The sequence below is a fragment of the Oryza brachyantha genome, chromosome 5 (assembly GCF_000231095.2).
Source record: "Oryza brachyantha chromosome 5, ObraRS2, whole genome shotgun sequence".
Classification (NCBI taxonomy): Eukaryota; Viridiplantae; Streptophyta; class Magnoliopsida; order Poales; family Poaceae; genus Oryza; species Oryza brachyantha.
Genome location: NC_023167.2, coordinates 9,799,714 through 9,811,586, shown reverse-complemented (window position 1 = coordinate 9,811,586; position 11,873 = coordinate 9,799,714). Strand labels below are relative to the sequence as shown.

Below are 11,873 nucleotides of genomic sequence, written 5' to 3'. Positions count from 1 at the left end.
AACAATCGTTTGTTTTAATTGCAAGCTCTCTAGGTCGGCAAGTTAGGGTTGTGGCCGGCCTAATCAATCGTCGCTGTTACGTCGCAATTTCGTATTGCGAACTCATGGCTAATGTTTATCGCGTGCGTGCGTGTCCCCACTACCCCTGCCACTTGGTCACCCACTCACCCATCAGGGGATCGATTTACGCATTAGTTTGGCTGTGCAATTAGCCAACTAAACTGTACGAACCCTCTCAGATTACTCCTCGTCACCATTAGCACCCGTCGCTCTCAATCCTCTCCAGAATAACCAATTAACTGTACGAGTGTAACTAATTAATTAATTAATTAATTGTGGGTGAGAAACGCAAGACGAAGATGCTCACAGCGAGCACGTCAACTTGGAGGACGCGATAAGGCACTAGTCGAAGCAGCTGCTACTCAACTACTCCATCGATACAACAAAAAATGCAGCGTCACGTCACATAAATGATAGCCACATGTTGACGTCCCAGAAAATGCATACTTTTTTCACATACATACAAATAAATATATCATGGATATACTGGAGTAGTAGGAGTAGTAGCGTATAGTGTATAAATTAATTAATTCACAAGGGAGTAGAATTAAGAAATGAAAAATTCATCAGTCTTATTGACTTTGTGAGCATCAAAGGGCACAGAGCTACGTGTACTCTACTCGCCGTGTGGCATGCGTGTGTGTACTGTTCTTCCGGTGGGCCCCACGTGGAAGTGGCCTGCAAACGAATCAACAAATGGGATCTCACTTCACTCTCCCTACACCTAAGCTTAGCTACCTACTGCTGCTGTATGTAGTATAGTAGTATACTACCGAGTGTACGAGTATGTATATGCGTATGCAACAAGGTATACCATACCCATCGTATTTGCCGTGTTGGGCAGGGCAGGGCATGGACGCGTGTACGTACGGTATACGTACACGTACGGTGAGCGGGAAATACGGCATGTGTGGTGTACTATACAGCTCAGCAGAGGAGCGACTCGACGAACAGGTCGTCCCGCGGCTCGTCCTTGGTCCGCTGGAACGCGGCGGCGCCGTAGCCGCCGTACGCGCCGCCGGCGGCCGGGTTGGGGAGCATCTCGAGGGTGTAGGGCCCCTGCTGGGCGGCGACGGCAGACGGACGGATCGCCGCCGGGAAGGAAGACGCCGACGCGGGGGCCGGCGGCAGAGACGCCGCCGGGGCGCGGCCTCCGCCGCGGCCGACGGGCACGTCGTGGTTGTGCTTGCCCTCGTAGGTGGTGATCACGGCGCGCGTGTCGTGCGACGCCCGCTCCACGTGCTTCCGCACCGGGCAGCCCACCGTCGTGCACTTGTAGTAGCTCCTGCATATTCGATTCGATCAGAAAGATTTAGATTTTTGACACGCAAGAACAGGTGATTGATCAAATCGGCGATGATATTGTCAGATGAGTTTACCTTGGGTTGGGGTTGCCCTTGACGACCTTCTGGCCGTACTTCCTCCACCGGAAGCCGTCGTCGAGGATGTCGATGTCGCTCAGCGTCTGCACGACCAGCCTCGGCTCGCGCACCGGCTTGCCGCCGTTGCCGCCGCCGATGCCGCCGGAGCTGCCCTCGTTGTCCGCATCCTCCTTCCTGAAAAACCACGCACGACATCCATGAGACCAAGAACACGCGCGTGAAAAGATTTTACGCTTCGGGCTATGCATCGGTGGCCGACGGCTTACCAGCGCTTGGCTTCGGGCTCGTCGCCGTCGCTGCGGTGGGAGTGCGACCCGTTCTCGGCGTCGTCGTCGCCGAACGTGACGGACGAGTTCTCGGGCGTGGCGGCGGAGTACTGGTCCGGCCCGGCGCCGGGCGCCGGGAGGTCGGCCTCGGCGCAGGCGGCGGCGGCGGCGCAGCCGGAGGAGCCGTTGCGGCGGGTGGAGAGCGGCTTGGGGTGGTTGTGCGCGCCCTTGTAGACGATCTGCGTGATGCGGCCGTCGGCGAGCGAGCGCTCCACCTTCTTCTTCATGGAGCAGCTGTTGTAGGTGCACTTGTAGTAGCTCCGCGGGTTCTCGCTCCCCTTCACCTGCTTCTGCCCGTACTTCCTCCAGTTGTACCCGTCCTCCAGCTTGTTGTTCCCGCCATTACCGCCGCCGGAGCCGCTCTTGTTGCTCGAGACGGTGCTGTTCTTGCTCGCCTCTACTACCTGCGGCTCCTGCTCCTGCACAAGCGCCATGCACGTACGCTGGTGAGCTCGACTGTAGCTAACGCAGCTCAGCTCAGCTCGGCTCGAGCTAGACGATGATGCGGTTTGTGTGTGTAGTAAGTACCTTGAAGGAAGGGAAAGAGGTCGTCTGCGCAGCCATGGCGTCGGAGTTGGTGTGGAAGGAGAAGTCGTCACGGCTGTCATCTTGCTGAGAAGCGATGAGATCGGCGCTGGCCTTCCAGTCGTACCTGTGAGCCGCCGGGATCGCACCGGTGGTCGGCGACGCCAAGATCTGAAGCACGCACGCCATGGATCACATCAGCACCAATCACAGAGCAATATCGCACTACACAGAGGTATAGAAGATGACGAGGCACGTGAACGCACGTTAGATGAGCTGAGGAGGACAGGGGAGTCGAGCAGTTCGGTGGGGCTGAGCCCCGGCGGGATGGCGAAGTAGGACGACGGCGACAACGGCGGCGGCGAGAGCGGCAGGCTGGGCGGCTGCGCGGACTTGAACTTGGGCACCCCGGCACCCCCCACCCTCCCCGCAGCCCCGCCGCGGGAGAACCCCCTCGGCGACCTCTCCTCGCCGGCGGCGAGCATGTCCCCGGCGCCACCGGACAGCAGCTCCGTGAACGACGTGATGAAGGAGGGCGGCGTGAACGTGAACCCGTGGTTCAAGCCCCCCGTCGACGACGCCATGGCCACCCGCCGCAGCTCACTCAGCGAAGCGAGAGGAAGACAGTAGACAGAGTCGAGGAGATCAGGAGAGAGTGGGCGAGTGAACCGACGAGACGAGACGAGACGGCGGCGGAGGAGACGGGCGGGGAGTGGCTGCTGGGCGCAGTCGCGGCGGCTTTAAGTAGCGGCTGCTCTCTCCGTCCGGTGGCGCGCCAACGAGGCGCGTGTGGCCGACGTGTGGGGTAGGGGAATGGTGGGGCCGGGGCGTCAGTGGGTAGGGGGAGGCTAAATGTGAACGTGGTGGTTTCGGGGTGGTTCCGCGAAAGGGGAGGGGGGCGGGGGGGTCAAACGCTCGTGCGGTTTGACCGGTCAGACGAGGCGGCCGGGGAAGGGAGGAGAGGAGAGGAGGGGAGGGGAGGAGGAGACGACGTGTGGGTTTCGGGGAAGGAGACGGTGGGGTGGAGAGAAGCGCAGCGCGGCGTGTTCCCACGGCTTTCTCGCATCTTTGGCTTGGGGTTGGGGCTGGCGTTGGGGAGGGATTTGTGATCTTGCGGATTGGGGGACAAAAACAAAAATATGCTTTTCGCTTACTTTTTTTTTAATGAAAGCTACTATTATTTAGGCCTTTGATTTAAAGAATATTCATAAAAATTTTAGAGTATTTTATTTCTATAGTAATTTTTCCTACAAAGTCATTTAAATAAAAGGAATGAACCCTATGAAATCCTATGAAATGTCTCTTCCCATACAAATTTTAGAGCAAATTTAACAAGAGGTAGAACCTCATGGAAAAAATCCTATGATTTTTATCTCTCATCAAATTCCTATGTTTTTTTCGTGGTCCAATCAAACGGACATTCCTATGTTTTTCCTATGTTTTGTAATCCTCTGTTTTACGCTTATATTCTTATCAAAATCCTATCTATTTTCTATACCTCTGTTTCTTCATTTATATGATTTAAAAGACCCTTAACATTTACATTAACAGAATGGTTACCTATGTCCCATTCTTTTGGACGAGAATTAGATATTTTCTCTGGCTTAGAATGTAAATGATTCTATCTTTGTTAAATCTTGAGAAATACTTATCCAGATTCATCCATATAACCCTCTATATTTAAAGATAAATGTAGTACTGTACTTCTACAACACCATCCATAGATGTCACGAAATGTGAAGGAAATATCTCATATATTTTGTTCTATTAGAGCAAAGGCACCAAATCACCTATCATATCATCCATCCTGAAAATAGATAACATGAGGAAAAAAAATTCCAGCATGTCATCTATCATATCATTCAAAAATAGAGCATTATCCATATTGGAAAGAGAAAACTCCAAATATAGATGTTCTCCTCTCCCTCCATATCTCAACATCCATTCATAAGAGGAGATATCAATACAACATAAGGGAGGTGGTTATAAAATATTAATAAAATATATAAATGATGTAATATGGATATTCGATCAGTTGAAGGGATAATTGATATGAATAAAGAATCTATTTTTAATGGTCATCTAAATGACAATATGAATGATTAAATTTGGATGGTCAGTTGGGAATGCTCTTAGTACTGGTTAGCTAAAACTCGATACTAATTCAGCGGTTCCTATCCTATGAACAAGATACATACCCAAGTAGTTAAAAACAACACTAAGGCCCCATTTAGTTCCCAAAAAGCAAAAACATAATATTGATTCTTTGGACACCTAAATGGAGCATTAAACATACATGAATAGAAAAACTAATTGCACAGTTAGGGAAGAAATCGTAAGACGAATCTTTTAAGCCTAACTAGACCATGGTTAATCATAAATGCTACGGTAACCCACATATGCTAATGACAGATTAATTAGGCTCAAAAGATTTGCCTTGAGGTTTCTAGGCGAGCTATGAAGTTCGTTTTCCATTTGTGCCCAAAAACCTCTTTCGACATCTGGTTAAATGTCCGACGTGACATCCAAAATTTTTTATTTTTACAACTAAACAGGGCCTCATGACCTCACATCAGTGTAGGTTTTTTACATGAATTGTCACTGATGTGACAAGTGCCATTTTTTATATTGACATGGGTAATACCATTATCAACATTTGGCTTTTCTTGACCTGGCAGTAAAGACCAAGCTAAGTCGACTGTTTCAAGCCAAGTTATCAGACAAGTGTCAAGTGGGATTGTGCGGCCCGCTCCTCGGTCGACGAGTGATGGCCCTCCTTCTTCTCTATGGTGGTCCCTCCCCCTCCCCCTCTTCTAGTGATGTCCAACGGCATGACGTGATGGTGGGTGGGGATGCTGGTGTAGGTAGTATCCGATGTCAGCACGAACTATATGATGGCCATATCAAGTGGCTTGGAGGTCGAGGGCAACCTAGAAGGTTGAGAACCACCAAATTTGGGTGCTTCCAAGCTCGCCGCCTTACATCCCTCTAGATATAATGACCCCCCCCCAACATCCCCGCGCATAGGCAACCGTTGGTAGCAGTGCATCCCTTGCTAGTCTTGAGATGGACGCAAGGCATGCTTCAATAGCTCCATGGTGAGTAGTGTTGGACCATAACCTCTTGTGAGCGACTATGGTGGTGGCCATAGGTTTACAACCTCTTCTCCTCTAGCATACACTTCCTTAGCAAGCAACGGGAATAGAACTATCCCTTGCTTTCATCTCTTGACTTTGATGTTTGTTTGGATAGATGATGAATGTTGTGAACTGTTAATGTTTGATTATGTGATTATTTTGTGACTCATTTTCATTGGACTTGTGATTTGGTTTCTGCAATTCTTACCTCTAAGCATTAGTTGCATGAACTAGCGTTAATGAGAGCCCCTCAGTGTTGGTTGCATACTGGTACTAATAGGGTGTTCCAACTGGCATTGAAAGCCTATTATGTGATAGTGGTCATATCATCCCTGTTGGACCCCTAGATCAATTTCATCACTGTAGACTTTTCCCTTCTTTGACAATTTGTTTGTCTCTCCCACGATGGCCAATGTCATTGCTCCATATGGCTCCTTTCCAATTTCTTCTCCACCCCTTCTCTAATGTCTAGTTCACCATCCTCTATAAAGGTAGCACGGTGACTCAATCCCCATATCCTCTTTCTTCTTTCCTTCTCCAAGATGCTCCATCAAACCCTCAAGTGAGTCCCCTCATGCAAGTAGTATAACACCATGCATCCTTCTCTTTGCTAACGTCCTAGACAATGTTCCCCACACCAAGCATGAATCACAATCTCCACACCAGTGGTGATAAGAGAAGTGGTCTGAACTTTTGCTACTACTAGCACTGTCCTCCCATATTCTCCAGACACCCGTAAATACTAGCCATGTGCACAATTCCATACCTACAGGGATGATGAATGAGAAAATGAGTACCGGTAGTGATTATACCTTCAAGGATGTATTTGATGATACCTTTAGATATTATAAATGTAACATGTATCATATATGTATCTCCTATTATGATACCCTTAGGTAGCATGGACATTTTGTATGATACCTTCAAGTATCATATAAAGGTATCGGATATCATGGTAACTATCATGTGTCATGGAAGTTTCGATTAATTAATACCTTCAGGAATCACTGCGGATTAACGTATTAACTATTATGACAACAATTGGTATCATTGATTATCATGTATCATGGTATCTTTATGTGTCGTGGAAGTAACATATGATATCTTCTTGACCGTGCTATAAAATTAGTTTGCTGAATCCATGCAGTTGTGAGTTGATATGAGACCAATATGGTAGTAGATGAGCCTAAACCATTGTGACACACTCCCATATAGGATGAAAGGACCCATCATGACTCGTGAAGCATGAGATTAAGACACACTCCAAGCAAGGAAGATCAAGGTGGATTAGGAGTTGAGCATGATGCTAGTATTGTAGATTTGTAGGGGCAGGGTGCAAGGAGGTACAAGAAACCAGCTATGATTCATGCTCGCCCACACTTTAGACTCTAATATTGTTTAGGTGGTGTTTGGGACAAGGGACTTATTTTTAGTCCTTTGTCCCATCGAATGTTTGGACGCTTATTATAAATAGTAAACGTAAACTATTAATAAAACCCATCCATAATCTTGGACTAATTCGCGATATGAATCTATTAAGTCTAATTAATCCATGATTTGCCTATGTGATGCTACAGTAAACATGCTCTAATTATGGATTAATTAGACTTAAAAAATTTGTCTCGCGGATTACCACTCATTTATGAAATTAGTTTTTTTATTAGTCTATGTTTAATACTTCAAATTAGTGTCCAAACATCCGATGTGACATGGGGCTAAAAAGTTTGGCCCCATCTAAACAACCCCTTAATCCTAAAATAGTCATAAAGTTGATAGGTAGTACTGCATCCATTTTATAATATAATACTTTGTGACATTACTTAGATTCATATGTATGGTAACGAATTTAGATATATATAAATAATATACATTAATTAATAAATAAATCTAGACATAGCTTTGAGCATCCCAACAGCTCATCTAAATTTGGTCATTCATATCTTCATTTGGATGATCATCTGAAACAGTTTTATTCTTCATATCTATTTGTACTCCACCAGACCATCTATACATGACATCCTCTATATCTCTTTGGAGGACGAAGAGAGATCATCTAAGTATGAACATTCTCTCTCCTAATATGAATAACATCTAAAAATAGATGATATGATGGTCGTTCTGCTGGAGCTTAATTTGTAGTCTTTATCATCTATTTTTATGATAGAGGATGGAATAGATGAGCTATTGGAGATGCTCTAAAATGACGTATAGTATGAAACGGAGAGAATTCATGCAGCAACACTCTACAGTATTACTTGTTGACACCAAAGCACACTTGTTCAACTTGATAAAGCAAATTTAAGATCTGTTATTTATATAAGTTAAATTATTTTATGTTAAAAAGGATATTCCAATACCAAATCGAGCAATACGCAATGGAATATGGACGTGTGCTGAAATACCAAACCATATTCGTGTATATCTATCGGGTATTTCCTTAAGTATTTTTTTTCTAAAGCCCTCCTCAGTTTGGAGGAATTTTATAGAAATTTTGGAGAAATTGAACTGTTTCTCTAAAATTTCTATAAAATTTCTGCGATCCGAAAGAAGCCCTAAGCGCGCGTGATGTGTATATCGTTTCTTCATTCTATCAGTTTTCTAGAGCTTAATAAATTTTCGTCGGTTTGCGGGCGACCGACGAATTTGGTCGAGTGATCTGGAGGGCTATTATTATTTTTATTTCATCTTTTGGTGGATCGTACATGACTGATTAACGACTTAACAAGTTACTACTAACAGGCAGCTAACTATAAACTATTATTATATTATAGGAAAAACAAAGTCTGAATGTCTGACAGTGATCGACATCCCAACCGTCTAACCATTGATCATGATCATCAATTAGGTTGTCACCACCTCCATAGATTTTTTATTATTGTTCTGTTCTAGAAATGATTTTTATATAGTCTAGTTGGAGAAAAAGTTTTCAAGACCAATATCAATTTCCCGTAATATATATTTAATATATATAAAACCAACAATTTTCAAAAATACTTTGAAATATGGAATTATCGGTATAAGTTCTGTACACAAATATATATTTGTAATTGGACTAATTGTTGATGAAACTTTACAAATTTGTTTGACTTTTAAATCAAAGAAAACATTAATAAAAAGCAGGAATTCAGTATTACAGAATTACTTACTTATACGGACATAGCTTGGCAAAAATCTAAAAAGGAAAAATTAATGTTTAATTTTGTGTAAAAATGATTCGATTGCAAGAATCCAAAGTGCACCCAAGAGGAGTGTCACATGTTAATCGACCATGCATCTAGGAGATTATATCGTCGCTAATTCAGATGACATGGAACTCTGAAGATATAGCAAATAATGTCTGTCAGACTGTCACCAGGAAATATGAATGCCCTGAGTTATTAACTTAATGCAGCATCGCTCGTCTAAAAAAACATAACGTGTGTATTTGGAGGAGGTATTTGAATTTTTGACTATGTACCTAGAATACAGCCCTAAGTTTTCTACAAGGAATATGGTAGGGGGTGCCTTTAGTGGAACATTTTCCCCAAAACTGATCCATTTAATTAAACAAAAATGCTTGGGGACAGTCTTCCGTCCCTGCATTTACATATGAGACGGCTCCGATGGCAACTGCAGAGGAGCACGTATCATCTAAATATGATGGGTCACTATTGTAGACATGTTTAGATATACTTCATGCCTAATGTCACATAGTATAGACTGATATCAACATAATATAGATAAGAGCTATTGGGACTGATGAATATCAGCTAGTACCATATCTAGTACCTACGTAGTATCATTTCATCCGAGCGTGATACCATTCTAAAGCATCCGGAGTATCATCGTAATACTGACGTGTATTGTCGATACTATCTTGACATCAGCCTTTACCAATCAGGTATCAACTGTTACCACCTTGGTATCAGTTGATACCTACTGAGCACGTCTTAGTATTATTCGATACTGGTGCAATATCATACTTGATACTGGTAAGGTATCATGTTTAATACCTTATTGGAATCATCGTGTTCCAAAACAGAATACTGTGCGATAACAACTTACATCAATTAAATTAATAATTCATAATCTTACTTGAATAAGGTACACATGTTCGTGTAGCTCCAATCTAGCTACTGACAATTGTGATGAGCAATAACCTTAATTATGTTTGTCCGTTCATAAACAAAGTTATTTTAGTATGGGTGAGAAGTATTCCCATTCTGCTGGGGAGGAATATTCTAGGCTAATACCTATTTTAAATGTTATTGATTCTTGTTTCTAGCTAAAGTTACTGTGTATTTAACATGCATGCATGGATGCAGAGATGACACGGAAACAAAACTTCCAAATTAACAAAAGACACGTGAAAAGAATCTCTTCGATCATAGCCGCCCATGTGATCGTCGTCCTCATCCACACACTCCTGCAAATATACAATGTCATCAAGCTACTATGCCAGATACAATGTCACACACGTACTCCTGCATGTTGTTTTGATAGCATCAGAGCCAAACTTTTCAAATTTTATTTATCCAAATATCTATATTATTTAAAAGAAAGCAATGATGATGGTAGTGAATCTGTCACCCCACCATCTATCTTGTTTTCTTTTATCAACTACTCTATACCCTTTAGTGTTAAAAAATAGTGTTTCTACATGTTATTAATATATTATTTCATCTTTAGAATACAAGTTTACCCTCTCAAATACTTTATGAAACATTTGATGTACCATTACAAAGCATGAGTACTTTGCTAGTCATACACTTATATTCAATTCTATAAAAACTTCCATATTGCAGATATTTTACAATACTACTGTACTTGCATTTCTTCATTAAGAAAAAAAACTGAACATGTTTCACGCTGTTTTTATTCCATGCAAAACTGGTTAAATTAGATTTATCCATATATCTTTCCTGCTCTATTGGGCATAAAAAAACATATATTTATATTTAATTCTATAAAACTTCCATATTGCAAATATTTTACAATACTACTACGTACCTGCATTTCATTAAGAAAAAAAATCTGCACATGTGTCTCACTGTTTTTATTCCATGCAAAACTGGTTGAATTAGATTTATCCATATATCTTTCCTGCTCTATTGGGCATAAAAAACATATATTTATATTTAATTCTATAGAACTTCCATATTGCAGATATTTTACAACACTACTACGTACCTGCATTTCATTAAGAAAAAAAATCTGCACATGTGTCTCACTGTTTTTATTCCATGCAAAACTGGTTGAATTAGATTTAATAAACAATTTATGTCTATGCGCATAATTATATTTTACATAATAGTTTTAAAGAATGATTGGATTTGTTATACAATTCTTAACTTTTGTTTTTATGGAGACGTTTTTATTTTGTATACAACTACATTATCAATCAAATTATCTATGCATCGTATATTCATATATCCTTTGTAATAGATCCATCCTTTCGCTTTTGTATCTACTTATAAGTCAAAAATAAAATTTTATAGTTTAATTTTAGAGTTAATTTTGTGTTTTCATTGTTGTTTATGATACAATATTTGTTTTTAATCGCTATGAACATATGTATACAGTTTTTTGTATAAATTATTTTTTATTTATAAATAAAGTATTTTATTTTTTTTTCAAAAAAGGGAAACGGTGGAAGCCTGGCATCTGGAGCAAACATAGTAACTATACTTACTACGTTGAAAATATAACTTTATGGAAGTATTTTTGTGTTCTTTTGTAAAATATGGTACAAAAGCACTTATATATATGCACGTACACGCACTCATCGAATAGACGTACGCACGCATGCACACCCTCTTTATATCAAATCTTAATTTCTTTATATATTAGAGATATAGGATGTTCAAATTTGATTGGATGTAACAAACATATGCCTACATATGCAGGAGTATCTGTAAACAGAGGGTGTGACAGGTTATCAAATTAATTTGCGCAGTAATTGAGAGGTCAATTTTGATATTGAAAATGACGTGTGCTTAATTGTGATTAGCTAGCCTACATCCTAGCCTAGTAATGACATTACTGCCTTACTACCATAATAACTTTTTTTTTTGTGTCTAACGTCTAACTATTTGTCTTATTTAAAAAAATTGTAAAAAAAATAAAAAATTAGTCACGCATAAAGTATTATTCATATTTTATCATCTAGTAACAATAAAACTATTAATCGCAAAAAAATTCAACTAAAACGAAGAGTCAAAATATTGTATAAAAAATTAAAAGATAAAATTATTATAGGACGAAGATAGTATTAAATTTCCTGCAGGAAACATAGGATAGCCCACTGGGACCATTTGGATTGGCTAATCCAGGGACAGATGGATACATAAAAGCCAAAAGGATATTTAATTAGATGGAGGTGCAGTATGTTTGCACGGCAATGAGCAGTAATGGCAGTTCGAGCCACCTGTCATCTGTCTTATCTGGTTGGATTAATTAGGAGG

At 41.6% G+C, this 11,873-nt stretch overlaps 1 protein-coding gene across 1 annotated transcript; it reads right to left on the bottom strand.

Annotated features, from left to right (window-relative positions):
- Window positions 1–607: 607 nt before the first annotated feature.
- On the bottom strand, window positions 608–2,993 carry LOC102703687 (probable WRKY transcription factor 26). Its single transcript, XM_040524209.1, has 5 exons — window positions 2,560–2,993; window positions 2,297–2,464; window positions 1,709–2,187; window positions 1,440–1,616; window positions 608–1,345 (listed from the first exon to the last, which is right to left on the bottom strand). The coding sequence occupies exons 1-5, from the start codon at window positions 2,875–2,877 to the stop codon at window positions 988–990; spliced, it is 1,500 nt and encodes a 499-aa protein (XP_040380143.1). The 5' UTR covers window positions 2,878–2,993; the 3' UTR covers window positions 608–987.
- Window positions 2,994–11,873: the final 8,880 nt, after the last annotated feature.

What these genes read in the sequence shown, in the direction of transcription:
- LOC102703687 (XM_040524209.1), bottom strand. Translation starts at nt 2,877, where the DNA reads ATGGCGTCGTCGACGGGGGGCTTGAACCACGGGTTCACGTTCACGCCG. An exon ending in TCCTCCTCAGCTCATCTAAC is followed by an intron (nt 2,465 to 2,559) that starts GTGCGTTCACGT and finishes TGCGTGCTTCAG; the next exon opens with ATCTTGGCGTCGCCGACCAC. An exon ending in AAGGGCAACCCCAACCCAAG is followed by an intron (nt 1,346 to 1,439) that starts GTAAACTCATCT and finishes TCGAATATGCAG; the next exon opens with GAGCTACTACAAGTGCACGA.